Source organism: Rhyacophila brunnea, unplaced genomic scaffold (assembly GCF_057557595.1).
Source record: "Rhyacophila brunnea isolate RB1 unplaced genomic scaffold, BYU_Rbru_1.0 scaffold_7, whole genome shotgun sequence".
Lineage (NCBI taxonomy): Eukaryota > Metazoa > Arthropoda > Insecta > Trichoptera > Rhyacophilidae > Rhyacophila > Rhyacophila brunnea.
In genome coordinates, this window is record NW_028233339.1 from 36,991,186 (window position 1) to 37,017,866 (window position 26,681).

Genomic DNA, 26,681 nt, shown 5'->3' on the forward strand with positions numbered 1-26,681 from the left:
GACATGTTGGTTAATTTTATTGTGTCACCTAGTGATTTTGTAAGATGGAGGAAGTTTTAATAGGAGCAGTTTATAAAAGAAAGTATATAAAGTTGTTCCTCGGGTGTTATAGAACATTTGAAATGCGTATCATCATTTTGTAATGTCTCTTTTAATTTGCCCAACAAGTCAAATGTTTCCTGGTTCATCCTGAAATAATTAAACTTTTCATCGTATTTCCGAAATTGACGAGTTGAATTTGAGAAGAGTTTTTTAGAATTGAATCCGAGAAGTTGAAACTCTCCAAGAGTACTTCTAGATGAATTGACATTATGCACCCAACAAGTTAGAATTTGAGACTTTCGAAATTTTAAACTTAAATTCTCTGTGAGAAGTAGCTTTCTGGTTAGTTTTGAGAGTGACATTATTGTTGAGACTTGAGCACTCCCAAATGTCAACTTGTACGTAAGCACGTAGCGTACAATGTGGCAGTAGTGTTTTCAGTAGACAAGCATAGCACCTAGCTTAGCACTAAGCGAAGCACTTCGGTGTGGCCAAAGCCTTAGGGTTCACTCATAATGTCATTCAACAATGATCTTATTTGTTTTTTAAATACAACATTATATTAATTTTGAACATATATAATTCTGAAAATACAAAATATAGCCAATAGAAAAAATCTTTTTTTGAAAAAAGTTAAGACACCCAGCAGGAATCGAACCTTTATCCCTTAGGTATCGCGCCCTGTGCATTACCACTATGCTACGGGGGGTGGATTTATGGTATTCTGAGCGGGCACGCAGCAGATTCTAAAATAATTTTTATATTTATGAAATTTATCATAATCGGGTGTTGCAAATTGCTTGTAACTGCTAAACGGACAGTAAAAGTTTATATTGTATACAAATAAATAAAAAGTATGTTTCCTCAATGATTTATTTAATAATAAAATTCGATATAAAGTCACATTACAATATGGGCGAATTATTCACCAACTTAATATAATAATGGAAAAACATGGAATATTCTTATTAAAAGTGTTGGTACATTGGGCCAATTTAGTTAGTTATTTAACTGAGAAAATAATATCAGGTAATGAGGAATTCTTTTCTGAATATACTATATTATTAAAAATAAATACTTGTTCGGTGAAATACCAATTTATTGCACATAATTGCATAACTTTACTGAGAAAATGCCAATTAATATAAAATATTGGAAATTCGATTGACCATTTAACTCATTATTCACTTAAAATTAAAAATAATACATTCTTATAATAAGTATATAGAATAAACAATATTTTGCAATTCCTTCACCAGTTAAATGCATTTCTTATGAGAAAAATAGTACATAATGTAGGTAGTATAGATTTCTTCATTGATCAGTTATTTTCAGTATACTCTTCAATGGACGCTTCTAGTATATAGTATATTAGTCTATGGACGCTTCCACCGGCAACATTTATTTGAGAAGGGTATTAGGAAGAGACCACGGAGACATATTATTCTGATATGATGTTACACATATCATGGTATTCATTTCTTTGAATAGAAAAGTTTATTGTTTATTCTTTTGAGTATATTATGAATTTTGTACATCACAAGTTTCACTATAAAACTACGATTTCTCTAACTGTACAACGATAAAGTTTAAAAACTTGTAGCAATACATACAAAAACACTATCAGTCGTTGAAATCAGTTGTATAGTATTTTTCTGGCAAGCCGAAAATCATAAAAAGGCTCCAAACTATTACATACTTTTCTTTGTGGTGTAATTATTCATATATCTTGGGTGACAACTTTAACTTTTCTTTTAATTTGGTTAAGGGTGCCTTGATATGGGTGTTGATTTGATTTGTCGATGAAATCTACCTATAAATAATATTTCATTATAATGACTACAATATAACCAGATCATCCCGGAGCGTTGTTAAATCACAACCACGTTGAATGAAAATAGCTAGCCACAAGAATATTATCCTAAAATAATTCAGCGTGTGAAAGGTAAAGAGATATAAGTATAAAACGACTACTTTTCAGGAGAGCAAAAAGAAGTTTTGGATAACTCATCCCTAATTAATTTGACATCTTATTAAGTCAATTCTCCATTTACATACTCTTATCTTTTTTTCCTTTCACACAGATTTATAAAGTAGGACAATTTATAAAACTGCCCTGGACTGGCTGGTTGCCTGCACCCTATACTATAGGATATTCCAAATAAATCTAAAATATAAATAGATAAAGCAAATAATTTCATTTACACAATATATTATGCACGTATTTATGACATAATAATATGGAGTTTATTCTTACAATATTAATAATTCACCTTACCATATCCCCCCCGTTTAACTTACATTTCAATCAACTATCTACATACTAAGAAATAATTATAATACATAATGTACAAAAGAACACATACAAAATAAATTAACAAAATAATAGGAGTATAAAATTATCCATCAGTTGACTTGATTTTATAAAAACTACCCTAACTTGGAATGTATCATGAGATTCAGTTTGTTGCGTCACATCTATTCACGTGACATTGTAGATTGTCGAAGGTGTTACAATCTATGAAATATATTCTAAAATAAGACGAGTTGCAGTATTTCGATCAGCTGCACTGATAAAGGATGACATTTTCAAAGAATACAAGAAGAGGCCCGAATAAATATTAATTTAACTCTCAGAATTAATATTCTGCGGAACGGCGGCGAGCTGGTGGTGCAGTGTCGTCGGGTTGGTCGCGGCCGAGGTCGTGTTGGGGTTCGCCAGCAATTGTCTCGTGGAGGAGGAAGAGCTATAGGAATCGCCCGAAGATCTATTGCTCACATGGCTAAGCGGTGTTCCTAGAATAAAATAAAAAAAACAATTAATTCTGTTATGCAATATTACATTTTCTTTAATGGTGTTAACTGCCAATTCTCAATGGGGACATTGTATTAATTTAAATAAACACAATATGCAGTACTTAATCCACATAGTTTAATAAATATTGCATATCATGTTTTATTATTAATGTAATATTACAATTTTAACAAAACTCATCGAACTCGATACGCAAAATATTATGATCCTTTTGTAATGTCCACGATAAGGTAAAATAAAGAGTTTTGTTACATGCAATTTTTCATAAATTCAAATTCAGTTTTAAAATTTAGTTTTTCAAGAGTACTTTTTTTACATCAACTTGTTATCGAGGCGTTTAAATAAATAGATTCAAGCCTTTAATAACACTGTAAATAATGCAAGCAAATTAATTAATAATATTATTAATAATCATCTAATATTATAAACTCATGCCTGTCAACGGATCCGTGTGCACCATGACACACAAATAATTCTCAAATTAATATCATTTTTGAAGTTATACTTCTTTAGGCGCGTTTGGAAAATCAGATCAGAGTGTATTTTTGGTGTGTGACATGCAACACATAATTTATTCTTTCACATGAATAAAATCGAGCTCGATTGGATTCAAAGCACGATTTCCACAATATGATAATGCAATCGTGACGATTATACAGTATAATATTATAGTTTATTCTGTTGCCTAGGCAGCGAATTTATTATTATATGTACGGAGAATTGTTCCGTTACCTAGGAAACGAATTTATTATTGTTGGCCAAAATAAAATAAAAACACCGAGAAATAATTAAATAATTTATTTAGTGATATAACTTAAACTGTCTAGAAATAAACCAGCGGCACTCCAATAAGCGGCCCTCCTTTATTCTAGTTTTTATTGATATGGGGCTATTAAATCATCAATTCTATCTTATATCACTTTATTATTTGACAGATCTGAACATGACGTCTCGCGCAATGATGTGATCATAGCCGACCATAGTGACCATAGCTGGTGAAAAATATTCTTTCACTTTGTGAATTGTACCTACTCCTTTTTATATGTGAATAGCTGTCAAAACTAAGCTTAATATTTTTAAGTGTGGTAGGTATGTTACTTTTGTTTGGTATTACATATTTAGTTTATGTGAAAACTATTTTCTAACTGTTTGAATATTTTTGGTTGATGTGAATTTTGACTAACGCGGTGTGCGATTATTTTATTTTGTTACGCCAAAGAAGTATAACTTCTAGCACACGTACGTAAGTACACACACTGATCTTTTTTTTTTAAATTATCATTTATTTATTTGATGATTCACAGGCCGTCAGTAATTTTGAAGAACGCTGACTCGGTGAGAAAGGCGAAAAATAAGTTTGTTCATTACATACATTTTCTTGTATACAAAATTCAGTCAAATTACTTCTTGTAAGAAAGCACTTTTCCACCTCAGTAACATTATTTATTAATGTTAATATATTAAAAGTTTTTCTCACCAAAAGCCTGGGATACTTGTGTAAGCATTTATTTTAACCGTGTTGGGTTAAATATAAAAGCTAGAACAATCTAACAAATAGCTCACTCAATAGTCTCACTTAGTAATCTCTAAGAACTATCTCACTCCACTACCAAAGTAGTGACTCCGAGTTCTTCACACGCATAATCATCAACTCCTCACGTCACCCATCATTCCTCTCACCTTCATGCCAAAAATTTGAATGAATACCTGGCAATGATGTAACATGGTGCGGTTTGGCCCATCTCTGAGGCGTGCTCTCAGTTGAACTAATAGATACCATGTTCCCGACAGTATCCTACCAAAAATAATCATAATATGGTAAGTATCAGTAATAGTGCTAAAAGAATCAACACAATACCTACATAGTAAATATAAAAATAATTGTAAAAAACCTTCCGAGTAATACAAATATGTATTTGTGGTTGTTTTACATTGATGAAGATTGTAGAGTATAATATTGTGTATTTCAAATGAAGCATTTTGCTGTGATGGGTTTCTTCATCCAAGGCATCCGAGCAAAGTTATTTTATTTATTTAGCACAAAAAGAAAACATCTCAAAATGTGCTAAATGCTAAAAATAGCAATTTACACACATTAATAATGGTTCACGGGTATAACATAATATATGACTGAAGTAAGTATATCAAAAGTACTCGACATTTAAAATGGTTTATTTTTTCACAACAAGACTGGTTGGCTACATTAAAATCATAACTGAAAACTTATTGTGGTATTTGAACCTTTTTTCCAAACATTAAAATAATAAACAAACGCCGAAAACATAGAATTCCTGTTTTCAATGACAAAATAGAAGATTTAAAGGTAGATTTATATGGGTAAAATTACTCACATGCTTATTATTAGGCACATGGTTGGGAGATGTCAAAATGGTTGTATGAGTATCTTCGGGGGTGAAATAATCGGAATCCTCCGCAGGTGCCCCTGTTTCATTTTCGGCTGCGCATGGGGGTCCTCCAACGGCTATAATTGATGGTATTATTTATTAATTACAATCCGTGTTACTTTATTTACATATCTAAACCATCTTGGGTTAACGGTGTTTCTGCCAAGCTCTATCTATGTAATATAAGATGAATGTTAAATCAGCTAACTATTTTCGAAACTACGTACTAGGGTGGCCATACATAAAAAAAATGGTGATTTGCTGTGACGTAGATAACAAAAAATCAGTCCAAACTGATTTTTAAACTCATATTATTATAAATTCTAATGGATATAAATTCAAATTCCATCTAATGTTAATATGATATTTTTTTTTATTTTGCAGACACGCTGTTCAGATGTTTGAATTGGACTTATTTTTAAATTCAAAATTTAAAATTATAAATATAAAAATATTTTTATACAATACTAAATATGAGTTGTGAGATGAGTTTATTCGGTCGACGGCGTGCATCAGGATTTTCCCATGGCTCCCAAATTCAGAACATACCTAATAATTCACATTCAACATATTATAATTTTATTATTTGATTAATAAAAAGTTGGCTTGAGCCATTTTTCAGTTAATAAAATTGTTATTTGAGATTTCAAATCCGAGTATAACTCACACAGTAAAAATTATGACTTGGGCCATATTGTCCTTTATACAAATAAGTTGATTCTTCTATAATAGTTAAGATCATAGATACCTCCATAAATTTACTGACTGGATTTTACAAACAGAACTAGTAATAAAAAAATAAAATAATGCAAGGTGCAAGTAAAACCTTAAAATTACATAAAGGATAATCAAACATGCAACAATAGAGATCCATGTTCTTTTGAGGGAGTTTTGAATTAAGTGCGATTCCATAAACTTTACATCTGAAGCCAAAGGACCGATGAATGCAGTGATTGCTAACATTTTTTTGTCTACATATTGGTAGAGAAATGAATGTCGTCCAGGTACCCAAACCCTACAGAAATGTATGTTTGGAATTGTAAAAAAAAAACAATAATATCCGGTTTGTGACAAGAAAAATAGAAAAAAACATACATAAATTTAACCAATATGTTGAAACAATTTCATCATTACATATTTTGCTTTCAACTTAATAATTTTTAAAATGTGATAATCGATCTTTTAGTTCTAACCAACAGTAAGTATTTAAAAAATAACTATTTCCTGAAATTGTCACTTGATCCAATCCAATTGATACCATTATTATGTCGTTGACATGGAGCCCTCAATATGTAAACTTACATGCGCTAGATAGCTGCTCAGGTTCATCTGTATCGGTATCATCGATAGGTTCTATGACTGCTTCCAAATGCAAAGGCAGCTTATTGACCGCCATAGGACCGTTACTCGTAACACTAACAGTGACCGGTCCATTTTTGGTGACGCCGTTGACTCGATTATTGGGATTTTCATTACTGGCATCTGTCAAGAGGAGAGACAGTTTTTCCGCATCACTATCAGCTTCACCATCAACTTCCACCTCTCCTTCTCCTTCTTGGCTATCAGCTTCCAAATCGTCTGTACTATACTCATCGGTAATCTGAAAAGTTTAGTGTTTGTTTCAGAACTCAGGAATTTTGGACAAATATGTGTTCTGCAATCAATATTTTTTCTAACACAGTCCCAGGTTAGCCAATTTATTATTTAAGGCTGTTTAGTGTGTTTTATTCATTACACGTTTGATGTGTGAAAAAGTATCTCAAAACCTTACGATTTTTTGTGTTTCACTGAAGTTTCCTCTTAAATATATTGAGTATTTAAAAACAGTGACTAAATAGTATAACAGGGTATGTTAGATGCTAATGGTAAATCCGTACAATTCCTATTTATATTAACAAACTCTTGGCGAAAAAATCTATATAAACCCAGCATGAATGAGCCCATAAGGTAATTATTTTCAAAGGATTGTATCTAGGTTTGTCACTGGCACTTAGAAGACACGTAAAATATTGTTAATTTCATAAAATATGCGAATGACTAATGAAATCACAAAAATAATAAAACAGCATTAAATCCTCCAATAATTTGGAACCAGGTAGCTTATGAACTAATTCTAAATTTATTGAAATAAGCATGTAATTAATGACTCACACCACCATAGATAGATACTGATTAGTAAATAATATAATATTTTTTTTGTTTTAATTAATAGTATCATACTGTTAAAATTATAAAAGTTATACCTACCTAATAGAAAATATATGTAAAGTTTTCCAACTTTTGTCTTCTGCGATCATTTGGCAGCCAGCATACATATTTGTATGAGTAATATCAGTGGCTATCGTTCCATCATAATAGTAAATTAAATATTATGTACAATAAACTAAATATAATGAAACTCATATCCCAATTCAAAATACAGTAACATGTGATATTTCACAACTTTCATGTAGCAATACATACTGTATTGAACTAATTAGATATTGTTATTTGGGATAACTTACAATATTAAATGAAATGTTTGTTTTTAATGCGGCATGTCTAAATTACGAGACAACAGAGTGTGGAAAACACAAATGGACACAATAACCATTATTTTGTGATTGCACAGGTCGTAGCTACTCATAAGTGAGCATCCCACTAGTGGTTGTTTGTTAGCCCAGGTAATTTTGCTAGAATCGAAGCGCTGAGTATCTAGGCATGAGGAAATAGTATATTCCACCACGGTGGAAGCAATGAAGCACAGCAAGCAGTAGGTGAGGTTAGAGCGGCAGTATCAGTGGCACCGGCAAGCTGCAGACTTTCCAAACTCTGTAGCAAGACATATCTGACTGTTGTACACTACGATGCTCCTCAAAGGTGACAAGGCTGTTGTTGGTGACTTTCACCTAGCCTCCAAACCTTGATACTGAAAAAGCATCCCTGAGGAAGCGGACAATACATCTTATGGCGCTAGATGTGGCATCGAAGACCTGGCAGCGAAAGTAGGATGCTTCTACCATGGGCAGGCACACATATTTGTTCTTTCTATTGGAGATAACCAAATTGACTCCTGACCACTCCACCAGTCAGTTTTTGACAGGACATGGTGGATCCGCTGCCAAGCTCTCCGAGCTTGGACTTGTTACCGAGCCAACATGTCCATGTGGCGGAGAACTACAGGATGCACATCACATCCTCTGGGTCCCTCCGTCTCGTCCGAAAATGTGCTCAGAGAGGGAAGAGATACAAAAGTCGGCCAACCAGCTGTTGGGCCCATCGGGCCATCCAACCTAGTCGCCACAAAGGCCAATTATTTAAAACATTTGCGGCGTCTTATTGCGGACGTGAAGATCTCTTCACATAGTTTTGTCCATATTGTTTTTTGTACCTCGTATATCATTAAATTCATTTATTTTTCCGTGCTTTCTCTCTCATGGCACTTTTTATTAAATTACATTTTTCATTAAACTCAAAGCTCATTTGAGAGCCAAGACTTGGGTATCTGCTCCTGAGAGATTACCAGGTGTAAACAACTGGTGATGATTCACATCCAAACGTAGGGCCTCGTGATACGCTCGATTAAGACCGAGTGTGATGCGGGGCAGGTGAGTTTAAAGGGTCCTTGATGGGTTAAAGGGTGTTGTCGTACACTACCCAGCACGTGCAGACGATTATTTCACAATAAAATTGTCACAGTAAAATAATATTTGAATACATGAGTTTCAAATTAAAATTGTGTTGTCAGTGCTTGCGTTTTGTGTACTTCCTGTTTATAATATTTATTGAATTATAAATAATAGTATCATCCCCCATATCATTTTTCTGGACGGGACAATCATTAAATACATATTCTTTTATTAATGCTTAAGTTACCCCAAATGACACATCATTATGTATCTAAAATAGATTTCGTCTCAGGCTACTAGAATATAATGACACGTTCCTGCTTTGAATTGGGTCATGAACAGTATAAGTGATACATATTGACTTACTGAGTTCTTGGCTTTAGTAACATCGGCTTTTGTCTTTTGGCCAACCGATAAAGGTGTCACCGCCATTTTGATGTTAAGGGGTTTAATACTCTCTTCTTCCCTTGCCAATAGTACAGACATACGGAACTATAAATATACATGCATTGTTATTTAAGACTCTGCTAAACCTGTAGCATTATAAAAAGCATTAGTGGTAAGCATGTCGAGTAGATGGAGAATTTTAATGGTTTAATTAAAATCTGCATGAGCATGGAGTAAATATGTATATAGAAAATTTTATATAAATGGTTTTAGGTTAATTCGACAAATAAAATGAGCGTCCTGATTATCAAGAAGAATTCATTAGACAAAGTTTTGAAAACATGATGAATAGTAATTAAAATGTACTATTGAGAAGCACTGAAAGACGTGGCACAAATTATTTATAGACCACGTAATCGTTGCATTTGATTTTTAATCATTTTGTTGACACACTGAAAAGAAATTTATTACTTCTGGTGTATTTGTTTGAGCGAGCGCTCTGTCTCGAGGACTTTTCCCTTCTAAATCTTTTTGATTGTGTTTAAAGGTGGCTCCTTGAACACCTTTCACTTTGTTACTGCCTCCGATGCTTCCTGAAGAATGCCTTTCAAGATTACAACGGTTTAAAGCTTCAGCCGCCTAAAATTTGAAACACGGTGAGGAAGATGAATTAACAAAATATAAACACTTAAAATAAAAATGTTAAAAACCAAACTCCGTAAACAAAAAATTATTCATGAACAGAAGATGAAAGCTTTGTTCCACACCCAGGAAAATATGTCACAATTGTTTTTTACTATAAATTTCATTTTGAAGTATTTCCATACAAGTATATAACTGTATAACAAAATGAATAAAATATTACAATAAAATTATTACATTCAATCTTACTTTATATGAATGTCTTTCAATTTACAATACCTTGATAAGTTTTCAATGGATTGACAAGCATGACAGACTTTCCTATGACGCATTAAGTTAATGTACGATAATATGGCCGGGTTTAATCAGAGTATAAGATCCCTAGACCAGCAGCGATGGGTTTTTTGACTAATTGCGAAAACGAAATGTAAAATAAAAATATTAAAGGTTTCTTCAATATTTACATCTGCCTCTGGACTGGCATTGGTGGCCGTTTGATGATTAGACTGCGGAGTGGGAGGCAAAGCCACCCGTACCGGACCCGGCCCGTTTAGTGCCTCTATCAACGACACTGCTTCATAGCCGGCCGGAATATTCTCTGAACTTCCCTGTAATAAATTGCATTATAATCTTTGATGTGTGTCTGCTATGAGTATATAGTAGAAAAAAACGCATCAACCATCATCATAATGTGGTTACGACCATACACAATGAATCCTTCAAATATTGGGTTCAAGAGAACACGATTTAAAAGTAAATTATCATTTCACTACTTAGCGGAGCATATGGACCTCCACAGATCAAATCTTTTTGTTAGGCATTCTTCCAACACATTGGGTCCTTGCACCGGATCAAACATATATTGAAAATACAGCATGCATAATTTGTAAAAGTCACAGGCACCGTGGGTGCTTTTACTGTACAACATTTTGTGTTTACTAAAATATTGTCTTGAATTTGCATTTGATGCAGAATATTATTACAATTTTGAAGGTGTTATAGCAGCAAAACTATAAATGAATTATTAGACCTGTCACACCGAATGGCCTACTGCACGATGCTTTAAGGAGGTTATTTCCATTTCTATTCATTTATTTGTCAAAGTAAAAATAGTCTGGACATTACTCACATCGGGTGGGCTTGCCGGTAAAGGCTGCGGTTGTCCTGACTGCTTTTGCAGTGCCCTGATTTGCAACAATGCACGGAAAGGGGCCCGGCAAATAGGGCAGTTGTTGGCCTGATAACGTAAAGAATCAGCGCACGAATTACAGAGACAGAGATGGCGGCACGGGAGAATGAGGGTGTCGCGCACATCGCACATGCAGATTACACATTCACTACCATTGTCATCAGAGTCTTCGTCGCCATTTCCCTGGACAGAACAGATGGCAATGAAAGCAATTTTTCAATTGTTTTATAACAATGCATCTTATATATTACTTATTTGTTATGTAAAAAAAATAATTTATACACATAAAAAATTTTTCTTGCTAATACTTGATGGCAAGACATTATATTATAAAAACAAACACTTACATAAATTATGAAAGTTATTATAAAGTGTTTCGACTTGTGGATCCTTCATTCATGTTTTGAGCGAAACCTTAACATCTACTTTTACTGATGAAAATAGGACCAGGTAAGGTATGACAACACATGAACCACAGGCAGCCTAAAATCCTTTAAATGTTTGATTGCTAATATGTATGTAGAATTTTTCTTGACAATTAATGCGTATTCCATGTTATTTGATTGGATTTCTAATCAAATTGACATGGACAATCTCATACACTTGTAAAGGTTGCATATTACTCAGTGATATTGATTTGTATTTCTGCAGCAGAAAAAATAAATAGACGACCAGTACATTTATCTTTTACATTTATTCCCTACTTATATGTATTTGATTCCATCAATTGTCTTCAACTTTCATTTATACCATTGGACTAACTTCGGTTAATAGTGTGATTAAATTGTAAATGTGTTACATATACACTAGATTAAAAGTTCTGGTTAGATAAACCATTGAATGTAATACATAATTATATTTAGTAGAATAAACTTATACCTTGTTGCTTTCTACGTTTTTATTTTCTATGCCGTATATTTCTTGCAATAAATAACACAGACCATCCACATAGAGCTTCTGCTTAAGAGCTTTAAGCACAAAAGTTCCATCTGAATGTTTCTCTACTACCGCTATGGTGGAGTGTGATTGACGAATATCTGAAAAAAATCATTGAAAGAATATAAATCAATGATAATCGAGAAACAATTGAAAAACTTGTCAATTATCTTTTCTTTTAAGCATTACGGGACAAATATTAAACATCGATTAGAATTAACTTCGAGACGGAAGTCATGTTTTTACATTTTACACGCTTGCAGATATAAACTTGAAACGATCGCAACTCGCCAACTATTCAATTTAATTGATGTTATATTATGATATAATATTCACAAATCACATGTACATTAAAGTACTGATGCATACAGAATGGCCTTAGCATTATCGCTTGGAAAAAACTCTACGTGCGGTTGCAAAAATTGGAAGGCGTGTTTGGGATGAGTATCGTTTGTGACTTTAGTTCATATAGTTGCCGTCACCAGTTTGTCAAAATACGAAAAATTCATGGTGACCAGGCACGATTGATTATAGATCACGTATTCTCTACAGATGACTTGTAAAAAACATCTTTGCGTACGATAGATTTAAAATGTTCTTTCGACAAAAATTAAAACACTGTAATCAGGATCTCAATGATTGATAGATGTACCCAGTACCACCACCTATTTCATATTTTTCTTAAGCACAAATACAGAATCATTGCTACTTTGCCTGATGATGCTCACTAATATTGAACCGGTTTGATTGTTTAATGATTCGATCATAGAAAGAAAAATTTTCTTGGCGTTCATACGCTATAATCTAAGTATTGAATGAATTAATGCTAATGCATAGATAGTTAAGCAAGTCTCGCATTATATGGAATAATACGAGGGTGGTCCGTAAACTAAGGTCTCCAATTTTTTTTCACAAAGAAAAACAATAATTGTTTGCAATGAATTATACATTGTTGGAAAGCCTGGACTTTCTACTATTTTTCTACATAATCCCCGTTGCGATTAATGCATTTTTGCATGCGGTGTAGCATTTTTCGTATAACCGTGTCATAGAACTCTCCCGCCGCAGCGAGCAGATAGCGTACCTCTTCTTTCAACTCCTCGTCGGTCCTGAAATTTGTCCCACCCAGGTGTGACTTCAACGCAGGAAAAAGGTGATAATCACTAAACTTGGTGCTAGGTCCAAGCTGTAGGGGGGGTGTGTGACGTTATCCCATCCAAATTGGTTGATGAGGTCGGATCGTGATATTCGGTGAGCATTTTGGGGACCCACCTAGCACATACCCTGTGATAATGCAAATGTTCTGTCAAAATCTTGTCAATAGTAGTCTTACTGACATCCGGGATCAATTTGCACAGCTCCCGAATCGTCACCCGTCGATTTTCAAGCATTACCCTCTCCACTTTTGCAATCGTTTCGTCTGAAACCGATAGCCGTCCGGCACGCTGTACATCATGGACGTCTGTATGTCTGTTTTTAAACCCTCTGCACCATTTTCGCACGTTTTTGATGTCCATACACTTCACATAACTGTCGATAAATTCGTAGTGTCCTTAGCACATAAAAAACAATAACAAAACGTAACTCACACCTGGCGGTAGTGGCGAGTGGAAGCTCCATCGCGAACGGCTACCAAACCAAGACTAAGCGTCGTAGACAGCTCGGAGTTGTAGGGATTTGTAGACAGGGAACCAAGCTACACACCAGTGTTGCCGAATCTTGCATTAAAACGTTCCTCGCGACTCCAGCGGCTTGGAGACCATATTTTACGGACAACCCTCGTATTATAAAATAACGAAATGTTTCCTAAAACTTAATAACAAATACTAAATCAAATAATACCATCCGGTCCATCTTCCACGACACAATGTATTGCTATTGGAAACATGTCCTTGTCTGAGTTGTATATGAGATCCTCCTCGGAATATTTACTGGGATCAAATATGTGAGTGGCTTGAGAGAATTGCTGGTTAGCACCTCGTTTATAACGGTATGTGTGAGAGTTCATGGTTTCATCACGAGGATTATAACTGAAAACAGCAAAAATATATACATATAAAAACCAGTAGCGTGTAGTGACTTTTGGGATTGGGGATGCTCTTCTTTAAAAAGTGGTTTTATCCATCAAATAGCAATTTATTAGTTGCTTTATTATTACTTATTTGAACTTGATATCTAAATATATGGAATTTGTGCAGGAAGTATAATTATATTTTGAAAAATAATATTATTTACAAACAATGTGTCATCACTGCCCCGATTTCAAGCAAAACACCCGGTAATCCCATGTACCTTTATTTAATTACATATACCCCTGGACTACATATTATAAAATTACTGTTTATAGGTATGTTAAATGCTTACATGACACCGTTTGGAGTGAATTCTTCGGTACAAAAATAATATATAGTGATGGCACAACGTGAATCACAATCGAAGGTGAACTCGATGTTGAACTGTGTGGATTTGTTCAAGATGTCACTTTCACCGTGCTCTGGTATCTTTCCGATGGAATCAGCGCAGCGGACAAACCGAAGGGACTCTTTCCTTATATTTACCAAACTCTTCAAAGTCTTCGTTGGTTCGTTCACTTGAGGGGGTGGATAGGGAAACTAGTAACACAACACAATATTATAGTCATTCCACATCAAATCAATATTGATTATAAGTACAGTAGGTGCTCGGTAATCCGGCACCCATATTTTTTCACCTATCGGAAATGCCGGATTATTGGACGTGCCGGACTGGTGAACGCCGGATTACCGATCGCCTACTGTACATAATAACAGTTAAGACATATCTACCAGTATAAGTTGTCCACCGAGTGAGGGCATTAGTTAATATTTAGCATATCATTTAGTTGTTTTATTTGGTGATGAGCTTAGTTCTAAATTTGAACAGTGGACAACTTATGTTGGTATCTCTCGGAAAAAAGACCTGTTAATTAAAATAAAACACAATATTTACGTATAATTTAATAATGATTAGATTGATAATTTACTTATCATTTTACTTTTAAACACATCAACGTCATTATTTTTTTTAACTCTTAGTCAATAAAAAAGTATGACGTACTAGTTTAACCTGGAATAGAGGGGTAGAAATAGAAAAGAAGCTTTTTAAACTCTTTATCTCTTACATAGAGTGCACATACTATAAATTGTAATCGTGGATCTGTTCAACTAGGTAGGTAGGTCTGTTCATACATTTTAATTATTGACGCATTAGCTAACAAATAATTGTAGTTTAATTGTTTATTGGGATGAAAATGAACCTAATAACGAATGATATTCATTACTCTCAGACGACTGACAATATTTATATTACCGGGGTGGGGCGACTTCCTAAAAAGTTTAAATCAGCGTTTTCTCCAAACAGGTACGCCTCAGGCTGGGGGGTATCAAACCTCTCTCCTCCCATTATGAAATGACTTCCAAAGTAATTTCCTACAATACAATACAAGGGCATATTGAAGCTGACTAGTCAATTAAAATGTCACAGAAAATAATTTATTTCTGCCAAGTTTGAAATAGTATATACCAGATCTTGGAGGATATTTATATGCATGGTTAGATATAACATCTACTTCTTCTACTCCTGCATTTTGCCTGCTGGTTAGAGCTCCCATTATTAAAATTTACAACAAAAGAAATATAAAATAATTAAGAATGGATTAAAACGTCATTCGGAGCTAAATATTATGGCTTTTTCTAATGTTGGCAGTCTTACAGCAATGTTGCTATTCCTCGAAACACCTTCTCACAATAAAATAATACTTGGTACAATATTATAAAAGTAACTATTTTAGAGATATTATATTATAATAATAACAATTATAAAAACACAATTTTATAATAGACTAGTGTGATATGTCGATATGTGTATATTTTTTGATTAAAATTTCATAAAAATATTTCTAGACTATACGAGTCGAGTGCCGACGCAATTTTAGGTTGTATTATGGCTACATTAATTACAGCACACTGGTACCAACAGTAACCAAACGAAGCCGACGGCCAACCAAACCTGTCAATTCGTATTCCGGTACTAACCTATTTTCATTTATTTCTTGTTGATATACTTATTAAATTGTATATTAAAACTCATATCCTTTTTATATTTGATATGGGATAAGGCTATGGATTCGGTTAATAATGAACTGAACAATGAGCCAAATAATTTCACTCCTTTAACGGTTCAGGAAGTTGATATAGAGATTTTGCCAATCGTTTACGATATAATAAGAAGGTAAGATTCCACTCATTCAATTGACGTTTTCAAATAATCACCGAATGTTTTTTGCGCATTTAGTTATTATTAGATTTGAAATACTTTGGCTTGTTGGTAAACATTCAATCAGATCTTATATAACCTATTAAATTGCAGTGTGGAGCGTGATGTGTCAGACAAGGCTAGGGAATCTCAAGACTGCAGTTTGAAGGTACTCGAACTGCAAAAAAAGTTGGATTCCGCCAGGGCACAGGTAAACAATATTTTTTTTGGTAAATGTTCCGCAGCTGCCGTCATGAGATTTTATAACTTTCTTTTTAGACCAAACCAAACCTAATCTAACCTACCCCAACCTAATATTACCTAAGTAATATAATCTTATAGTGCCTGTACACATGCATGGAATTACTGTCGGCAATTGTGCTTATTTTAAACTGTCATGACAATAACTGTTTACACGTAAAAGTGCTGACTGTCTCTGCAATCTCATTCTTCAAGAGTAAGCGAGGCGCGATGTTGTCATTTTATACAGTTCATATTGAAAACCGGAGCTCAAAATGAGTGGTTCATTTGTTTACCGGCATGTTTGCCCCTATCGCTCTACTGCGCTGGCGTAGATCGGAAATAATCTTACTTGCGCGCAATAAATCATCACAATTTGGAATCTTCCAATCTTGTTTGATTTATGCACGCAATTTTGCCAAATACATATTTCCCCATACTTTTTCTTACTGTGCACAGTACATCCATGCACGTCTAACGGGGTATGAGTTTGTGATAATGATGCATCAAAATGTATGAATATTTCAAATTTTTAATTAAAACAGCTTAATGTCCGCATGTTTTTTCATTGAACTACACCTGGCGGCCCGGCGATTTTGCAAAAAATTCGCAAAAAATTGTCATTTCACTAAATTCACTATAACTTGTAAACCAATTGAGATATCTTAACCAAATTTGATTTGATGGCTTCCAGATACTTCGCCGCATAAATCAATGCCATTTGAGCAGTGGTTCTATATCTGTGGGTTGCATACTTATGTGGTGTAGTGAAAAAAACTTAAATCTACTAAAAGGTCTTTTTTTTAAATATGTAAAATCTACTTTTTCACATTGTTTTCTTTGCTTTTATGATCATAGGTGTGAGAATTTAATTGGATGAACTCTTTAAATACAATTGTAGAATACAAGTATTTTAGAAAATCATAAAAAAATATATTATAGATTATAACAAATTCCACCTATCATTTATGGGTTGATTGGTAAATACACAATTGCAACTTGTGTTTACGTCATCGATAGACCTATATTGAATCTGAAGATGCCGAAAGGTGAAACCCAGATGGTTAGAACGATTTAAACCACGAAAAAGTACACTATTCTCAAGAATTTAGCTGTAAATAGATTATTTTACTTGAAACCATATTTGTTTTGATGAGGAAGTGGAAAAAAAAAGGTTTTCCTACCCATACTGTATCTTTTGTGAGTATTATCTGCCCGCATAGACCCACAATAATATCTAATAAAAATATAAGAATGACGATAAAATCATGCTACAAACATTATCGAACAAAAATGATAATGTTATATCATATTATAAATACCCAAAGTTTAAAAATCTCTGCTTCTCAAATCATCCCTGTTGCAGATTCGACCCCATCCCCATGTAAGTTTGTTTCCTTATTTTTTTCAGTCATTCTGAGAAATCATAGGTTCATATTACTCTTATTAGTAGGTATTAAAGAAATCTGGGTAGTGTCTTATAAGTTTTTATACAATCTATATAAGTAAATTGTATTCAGTCTTTTTGAACTATCGGTCAAAACATCGCGAAAATTGCTCTTCTCATGCTAATCTTTTATGATATAATATATAAATTTTATTTTTATTCACCTCAAAAGGGGCGGAGGAGATGGAACATATTTAGAAAAATTTCAAAGAAATATTTTTTTATTTGTTTCGTAAACATATGTTCAGAACCCCTGCCACTAAGTTTGAATAGGTCATAATATTATCAACTTCCCTATAAACACGTCAATAATTGTTTTCGGTTATCTGACTCTGCACCATAAAAAATGCCATGTGGCCCATTCCATAAATCACTACGTATAGTGTAATAATAACCAATACTACGATATTTAGTCAAAGGCCCCAAGGTGCATTCCAGCATCCACTGCTTGTATGTATTACGTATAATAAATATGTGTGAGAATTCACTCTCTCGCTAAGCAGAGACACAAACCAGCAAAATTTAAAAATACAAACATTATTATGAAAAGGCACGTGTTCTTCTCACACACGTTAGTCTACCATCTAGGATTAGTTTTACAAAACTATTTAGTAAAAATAATAGTTTATTTTTTGTTAAATAATACGTTGATGTGTACACTACCATCTATCATCGACATTTGAAATCAAACTCAATTATAACCCAGTATTTTTTCAATAGAATGTAATGTATGACGTAGGACGCATATACGCGTCCACGGACAGCAAACAACGTACTTCAAGGACGCAAATACGAGTCCGCGGACATTAAGCTGTTAAACAATTATTGGATTGAAGAGCCTATGCGCTGACAGAAAAGGGTATTTATTATAATTGTCTACATGATATAAACTGTTTTCGTAAAAAAAAAAAATATAAAATCTCATGTGGCACAATTACCAAAAAAAAATTGCGTTTTATTAAATAAAACAGCAGCACGTTTATTTTTTTTATTATTTGTACCCAATATTTTTTTATTGTATTACCTACATTGCATAAACTGGTGCGGTATACATTCATTGTGAGTTCTACGTTAAAAAATGTGAATTACTTAATTACGGGCCATTTAAAAAAAAAAATCAACGATATTGAGTAAATACAGTCTCTCTAGCACTTTGGTAAAATGAGAGATTTAATTAATGGTAGGCTTTGCATCTAAGCTGATCACAATTGAAAAATGTCAATGCTATTATTTAGAACGAGGGAGACAAAAATCCCACTTGCAGTTTTGACTTAACTGCCATTAGTGATATAAAACCTCTTTACTAATAGGTTGAGAACTATGTACACGTCAAACCCACCCCATATGGTAAATCAATGTATTGACCAGTGTTGCTATCAATTTGACTACCTAATAATTATGTGTGTGTTCATGGACCTCAAAAAGCTAAAGTCATGCATGGAAGAATAAAAGTACCAATCTATGAGCATTTTAATTCCCCATTGAGTGTCCTCAGCTATTTATTTTAACAGAATAATGAAAAGATTTATCACACTGGCCAATTCGCACCGTGAGTGTAAAACCAAGGCATCTGCAAATTTTTCATTTTCGAGATTAAATGCAAAACAACTGCAAAAGTCGTAATCTTGATATTGTAAAAGTAAGGTAACTGAAAGAACATGCAATATAATGTACCTAGATATAAACTAAATATTATGTTTTTTTTTTTAGAAACTCTATTTGTCCTTACAAAACGAAGACTTCAAACCCTAATATATGCAAAATATGTCTTTTGCACTTGCCTTGGTTTTACACTCACGGTGCGAATTATTGATATATTATGTTTTCTTTACTCTTTATCCAATTAGAATTTTGAAAACCCCATGGCAGAACATGCCAACATTCTTGTCGTATATGAGTTATAGTATGTATCAGTAGCGAAGGGTGTAGGTAGGCTGTTTAGATCCATTATAAATAGTGCACATTAAACTTTGTTAGTCATACGTATTTCTTTCTATTGAACCAAGACTACAATTTACAGATGGTGTTGGTTAGTTTTTAAAAATAATTAAACCCTGTCCCATACCAAATCATAATAGTTTTGGTGTGTTATGGGCGATTCGACAAAATAGTGCATTCATACTTATTTTGTTTTCATTGAATTAAGAATACATATTACGCATATTAAATTGTTGGTTCATTTTTTAAATTCATTAAGCCCTGCCTAACCAAACTATAATAGATAAAAAACATTATTCTATCAATAAAATATCTAAAGTTGATTTAATTGCATAATTTTAGATATTTTATAGATAGACGAGTATTTTTTGACTATTATATATTATTATGGCTTGGTTTTCGCAGGGTTTAATTGAAGTTTAAAAACTAACCAACACCATCGGTAAATTGTAGTCTTAGTTCAATGGAAACAAATAGGTATGACTGACAAAGTTTAATGTGCACTATCTTTGGCGGATCTTAACAGTCTTCCTCCACCCTTCGCCACTGGTATGTACTAGCCTTAATTTTGAATGCTCTTTCCAGTGAAATAATTCTTATTGTTCGAAAGTGGCCACAACATATTAAACTAAATATTATTAGGTGTTGAATACACTGGCGCCCTGCTTAGGTCATTCGGTCATTGACCTGCCAAAATAAATACCTTACAATCGACATAATAATATTAATAATATGTGCAATGTCATATATAATAATATTAATAATAATCGGTGGATTTGAAATTATAGGGCGCGCGATATTGTGTCGACCCAGTCTATTGGGCTTTTTTTTGTTTGGGCGATAATTCCTCGAACAAAAATATTGTGTTCGCCGGCAATCTGAAAATTGACCCAAATTGAATATTTTTTTTAAATTTTCTCTCTCGTTTCTCATACATATAAGACAGAGATCGATATAACACAAAATACGAGATCGAAGCTTGTAATGGTGCGTGAATTACTGTAATATCGGCAATGCCCGAGTGTGAGACAAAAGATTTTTTCACCTAATTAAATGAAACAGAATGATAACACTGACTAGATAATTGGTCTCAAGACGCAACTGTGTATGCGGTTCGGATTCGTTGACAGGTTTTGACGAATGCCTTTGGTTATTTTAATCATATGTAAGGAGTTTTTGGTGCAGTTATTGCATATATACACACAACGTTTGGTTTTTAATGATTTATAACATTTTTGTGAAGCAGTTAGTACGCACGCAGTAGCAATTGAAGTCTGTGATACAATTATAATGGAAATGGAAGCACGATTCGCATCCAACGATCATCTCATTATATCCGATTTGTTCAATAAAGAAAATTACACTGATTTTAAAAATAATTTTCCCACACGTCAAGTAAATTTGGTAAAACTGTTAGAAGAAATAAACATAATCAAGTTAAAAAATGAATTATTGGTGTTTTATCAACGAGATGATTTGCATGGCGCTAATAGTGCAGTTTCTCTTCTACATTTTTTACTCAGCAATAATTTCAACGAAACATTTTCCGAGTCGATCAAAGTTCTCCAATTTATTTGCGTCATACCAATGACAACAGTTGAAAGTGAAAGAGGTTTTTCCACTCTCAAAAGAATAAAAACCTTTCTACGCAATACGATGGGCCAAGATAGACTGACCGCTCTTGCAATGCTCAGTATTGAAAAAAAATATGTGGGAAAAATAGACAATTTTTATAATCGTGTGATTGATGATTTTTCAAAAAGCAAAGAAAGAAAAGTGGACCTAATTTACAAAAAATTATAACGCGTTGTGTGCAATTTCGATTAACGATGGGTTGGTGTTATGAAAAACGGACATTTTTTGAAGGGTAAGTAGGTACCTACCTATAACAATTTCTAGCACTTCTTCTATAATGTATAAAAAGTCAATTTGCAATACGTCTTTTCAGTATACAACGAAAAGGCAAATTAAAATAATATATTCAAAATTGACCTGCTAGTTTTTTTCCGGATTAAGCCGCCAATGGTTGAATATGTTAACTGCATTTTTCTATGAAGACCGAATCAATAAATTATGGCATATTTTCATGTAAAACTTGAAGTTAACATGCTTTGCCATAATTTTTTCAGGCAACATGTTCTTTACATTAGCTGCGTCATCAAATTTATGGTTAACATATTTTTTTTAGTTACAGTAATACCGTTGTTGATTGAATGTTTTGACGCATGTGGGAATTGTGGATTCCTCTCGAGAGAAATTCCTCCCAAAATTTTTCTAAAAACAAAATTACTTAAAATAGAATATTATAAATTTTATATCAATTAGAATTTATATTCAAATTCATCAAGTACCTAAGTCATCAGTATCTATTTTTTAGAAAGGCTATTTATAGGCCATCCATGGACTGAAACGGTATGCGGTTTCGAACCGTGTGCCATACTAAAGCTTATCTTTTCTGTTCATGGAAATATATTTTCACAAAGTATATTATAAGCATCTGATCGTATCCGTTTATACCATACACTTACGCATTTAGTGAAAATATATTTTCATAGACAAAAATCATAAGTTTAGTATGGCACACGGATCTAAACCGCATACGGTTTCAGTCCATGGATGGCCTCTCAAATATTATTTTAAATTCTAATAGATTTAAATTTTGTACCATACCATTTGAGTTGTCCTTTACTTGGTAGGTAGGTAATAAGGTTTTTACCTACTTTTATTGGAATAATTTATTATATAAGCAGGAATTAACTGTATTCGTTTGTCAGTGTGCATAGTGCCTGAAGATGCCGAAAGGCGAATCCCGGGTCGCAAAAAATTACTCAAATGGAATGGTACATACTTTAAATCCATTAGAATTGAAATTCCATCAAGTATCCTCGGACGATAGTATTAATATTATAAAAAAAAAATATTCCATACTGAAGGTTTAAGAATTTTCGATTCTTTATTAGTTATAGAAAAAACACAATTTTGAAAAAACTCAGAAACATACATAATATGTGTTTGAAAAGTAAGTCCCACTCGGTCTTTCTAATTGTGTTTTTTTTTCTAGAATATTATTTTATAGAAATATAAATTAAACTGGTAGGTATTATGCTATGGTGAAAACACTATGATACAATACAAATTTGGTGAAGTTTTATATGACCGTCATTTCAACTTATCATCACTTTGTTTATTATTAAAACTAAATTTCTGTTTGCACTGTCAAATCCAGTAGATTTAATAGTCTCCATTCCCATTATTCGACTAATGAACTATGTACCATCTGGTATTAAATAATATGTAAAATTATAGACCTGTACATTAGCTACATACTTATTCAAATATTATGATTCTCCTCTTTGATGGCACTACACCCCTGGCCTCCTCAATCCTCCGTCTCCACAACACCCGGTTCCTCGCCGCTAACCTACAGTCGTTTCCCAGCAACAGCTACCTGACATACCTTCCCACATTGTCTCTCCAATATTATGATTGGTATTGTCATAAACATCCAACCTACCGGTATTATGATTGATTTTGACAACATAATAAGTTTTTTTTTAAATTTGTAATTTGTCAGGCAATCTATGAAGGATGAAAGGTTATCTAATCAGTTGGACACAGTAACATAAATAATATTTTGTTATTCCAATATTAATAACCTGTGTTTTGGTTGCCAATAAAAAAACAAAAATAAGTAAAGTAGTCCAATGTGACAGGTTATTTGATATGATATAACAGTAATACCATTGTGATTTTTTAAACCATTCTTTTTCATATTATATTATATAAGGCATCCATTGACAAAAACTGATGGTTCCACAATTCAATATTATTTCAAGCGTAAATGATTGTTTTTAACTTTGTTAAGTTTCTTTTTTTCATCTTATATTTTCAAACTAGAACAATGTGGCCACTCTTAATTCTTGTTTAACCCTTTATTGCAATATGTACAAAATATAAGAAAAATTTAATTGAACATATTGTCATCATTTTAATTAATCAGTTTCTTACAAGTTTTTGAACATTTTTTTCATATGGCGGGTTTTTTAACTCTGTAGATTATTACATCTTGTATGATAAGACATATTTAATATTTCTAGTCTTTCTAGGGCTTTCTTTCTGACTAGGGCATAAGCTGATATTTTAATAAGCACTATGTACATAATAATAATAATTATGTACCATTTTGAATTTATTTACTGAAATAAATGTTTTATCAGCTTATAAAAATGAGTATATTTTTTAGATACAAGAAGATAGAAAGAAGAACCTGATGATAAAACCAACTATCTCCACTTGAAACACAAGTTTTACACATTGTGTTTAATTATGGATTTATCGGTATTTAAGAATAGAAGCCTCATTCCATACAATATTGAATAATATACTAGGGTTGAGCCTGACCATATTTAAATATTATTTATTATTTTATAAATATGAAATCTATAAGTATGTACCTACATATAAATGTATATATATATATATTCTTTTTAACACTACAAGTCATGAGACCCAATGACAGTATTGTAGTGAAACAATGAAGCACCCAGGCTTTGAGACAATCACATAAATATATTGCGACTTCACCGGGTCAAGCCAAGAGCCCCCGGATGAGAGGTCAGTGCCTTACGCACTGGACCACGGAAGTTAATTATGTTAATTTAGAATTCGTTTCTTGATTTCAGGTGAGGCGTCTGCCGGGGATTGATTTTAATAAACAGGAACAACTCCGTCAGTTTGAAATTCTCCGCAGTCAGTTAAACTTGAAGCGTGAACTGCTACAAAAATATAGGAATATGTGCTCATTCGATACACCATTCAAATAATTAGAGTACATAGTGTAAATAGAAACCAAAATGCCGCTGAGATTTTTGAAATACCTCGCCAATAATGAGCGCCTCGTCCAGCGCATCGCTGAATCGTATCCCGTGAAGAGAGCGGCCCAATTATGTGTCTCACTTTATTATCGGGCGCAGACCATAATAACAAAAGAGAACATACCGCCGCCTGATAAAATAAGTTCTACTTGGATTATTTCATTTTTAAGACGTTTCCGAGCCAATCTATCTGAAGGGCTGAAGGATGCAAAACAACAAATTAAAGACAACGATAAGAAATTAAAGTGATGAATTACCAAAAATAGTTTCTAAAGTAATAACATAAATTAATTAATTGCTTAGGTATTGTCCATACACCCCAATTTGATACTTGTATAAAAATGTATAGCTTTGTAATTACAATTTTTCCGTATTTAAAACCATTTGTCAGTTGTGTAGTTTCTCCTGTTTGTCAAAATAAATCAAGATAAAACATTTAATTCTTTCCTTTGACCATGACCATGACCTACCAGGATCATCTTAATTTACTATATGTAATATTCCAAAACAATTATTATGCCTAGTCCAGACAAAGATGCATCTGTCCGCAAATAAATGAATATTGTATAAAAATTGTTGATTTTATATTTGTAATTCGGGGCAGGACTGAACGTAAATCGTTGTAAATTAAAAAAAAAAGTTTTTAATGAAAAATCATACAAATTGGTTTGTGCTTTGTAGTATATTATGCCGTGTTCTTTCACACCTTTTTGGAAATGTTTCTTTTCTTTTAAACTGACAATGTTTTTCGTAAATAAGGAAAAACAACAAACTTAATCGCATTGTGTATGACGTAACCTCGGTTTCGTCCACTGCTGACATGACTTCTATAAAAAGAATGCGCATCCGGAATTAGTAAAATAAAAACTAAAATAAGACTAAAATAAAAAACAATTTAAAATGAGATATCACTCCTTAATTTTTATTCAAATAACATAAAACATCACATATTTCATTAGCGCAAGTAGTGAATTTAGATACATATTACACTAATGAATTCAATACAATTAAACACCAAGATTCGATAAAAATATATTATAGGTACTTTGTATGCTGTATTTCGAAAATTAATATTAAGATAACTTAGATTTTGTACTTTTTCATTATGGATATTGAATATAGACGTCTTTCGCTCTTGTCTTTAACAAAGGTTGGTGAACTAACTTTAAATGAGATTATTCTATCGATGATCATAATATGTACCTTAAACAAATGAATCAGTAGTTATAGTTTGTTCCTAAGTATCTCAAAAGATTAATATTATATTCAACGTCATTGTTTTGCTAATGACATAGAAACCGCCAAACACGTAATCAAGTCTAATTTATTATAGCAGACTCAGCTTTAGATAATGAATTGATTTGTAAGCATTTCCCAGGAGAAAGGGTTCAATATTGTTACATTGTAAATGATATGCGGGTACATAACACACCCATCTCAAGTTTATCGAACCCCTGCTACTTGAATATGTGTACAAAGAAATTGTCAGAGATGATTGAACAACATTAGGCCTTGCACTCACGAAGTTACCGCAGCCGTATAATGACACCACTCATCTGCAACAGTAAACTGTCTTAGTGTGCTTAATAGCATTTTTATTAACATCAAAGGGTTTGCACATGGTTGTCCAGTTGCAGTACGTATGTTCTAAAATCTGAATGCTATTACAGCACATCAGTAAGAACACTCTCTAACATGTGTGAAGGTCTACAGAAGGCGGTGTGGCGAGTAGAATCATGAAGTAAACAAAAATAGCACACTGCCCATTTTAGTATCGAAGTAGTGAAATATTTGCCCCTCTGTATCCAGGCAAGTAGATCGAAGGCATATTTTTTTTATTTCTATGAGGAAATCCACCAAGAAGAATTGATTAGTGAAAAATTCAG

At 33.0% G+C, this 26,681-nt stretch overlaps 3 protein-coding genes across 4 annotated transcripts; 2 read left to right on the forward strand and 1 right to left on the reverse strand.

The window, feature by feature from the left end:
• Positions 1 to 904: 904 nt before the first annotated feature.
• Positions 905 to 15,756, reverse strand: Mrgn1 (Mahogunin ring finger 1). Of its 2 annotated transcripts, XM_085957638.1 has the most exons (13): positions 15,565 to 15,756; positions 15,352 to 15,470; positions 14,389 to 14,636; positions 13,867 to 14,054; positions 11,968 to 12,125; positions 11,029 to 11,271; positions 10,364 to 10,507; positions 9,729 to 9,896; positions 9,237 to 9,362; positions 6,565 to 6,862; positions 5,209 to 5,339; positions 4,565 to 4,652; positions 905 to 2,838 (listed from the first exon to the last, which is right to left on the reverse strand). In XM_085957638.1, exons 1-13 carry the CDS (start codon positions 15,650 to 15,652, stop codon positions 2,669 to 2,671), a joined length of 2,169 nt encoding a protein of 722 aa, XP_085813764.1. In that variant the 5' UTR covers positions 15,653 to 15,756; the 3' UTR covers positions 905 to 2,668. The 2 variants fall into 2 exon arrangements, with proteins under 2 accessions (XP_085813764.1, XP_085813765.1); XM_085957639.1 differs by lacking the exons at positions 9,237 to 9,362; positions 9,729 to 9,896 and having other exon boundaries at positions 15,565 to 15,739.
• Positions 15,757 to 16,018: 262 nt separating this feature from the next.
• Positions 16,019 to 25,230, forward strand: MED9 (mediator complex subunit 9). The gene is made up of 3 exons (XM_085957358.1): positions 16,019 to 16,272; positions 16,411 to 16,507; positions 24,604 to 25,230. Exons 1-3 carry the CDS (start codon positions 16,163 to 16,165, stop codon positions 24,742 to 24,744), a joined length of 348 nt encoding a protein of 115 aa, XP_085813484.1. The 5' UTR covers positions 16,019 to 16,162; the 3' UTR covers positions 24,745 to 25,230.
• LOC147064792 (protein NCBP2AS2 homolog) lies at positions 24,775 to 25,230 on the forward strand. Its single transcript, XM_085957359.1, has one exon. It carries the CDS (start codon positions 24,775 to 24,777, stop codon positions 25,042 to 25,044), a length of 270 nt encoding a protein of 89 aa, XP_085813485.1. The 3' UTR covers positions 25,045 to 25,230.
• Positions 25,231 to 26,681: the final 1,451 nt, after the last annotated feature.

Bases quoted from the DNA above. Each gene is read 5' to 3' on its own strand.
- Mrgn1 (XM_085957638.1), bottom strand. From the start codon at position 15,652: ATGGGAGCTCTAACCAGCAGGCAAAATGCAGGAGTAGAAGAAGTAGAT. The intron at 14,055-14,388 runs GTAAGCATTTAA...TGCTGTTTTCAG, and splicing joins TTCACTCCAAACGGTGTCAT to TTATAATCCTCGTGATGAAA. The intron at 9,363-9,728 runs GTAATAAATTTC...GTATATTTATAG, and splicing joins CTCAAACAAATACACCAGAA to TTCCGTATGTCTGTACTATT.
- MED9 (XM_085957358.1), top strand. From the start codon at position 16,163: ATGGATTCGGTTAATAATGAACTGAACAATGAGCCAAATAATTTCACT. The intron at 16,273-16,410 runs GTAAGATTCCAC...ATTAAATTGCAG, and splicing joins GTTTACGATATAATAAGAAG to TGTGGAGCGTGATGTGTCAG. The intron at 16,508-24,603 runs GTAAACAATATT...TCTTGATTTCAG, and splicing joins TGGATTCCGCCAGGGCACAG to GTGAGGCGTCTGCCGGGGAT.
- LOC147064792 (XM_085957359.1), top strand. From the start codon at position 24,775: ATGCCGCTGAGATTTTTGAAATACCTCGCCAATAATGAGCGCCTCGTC.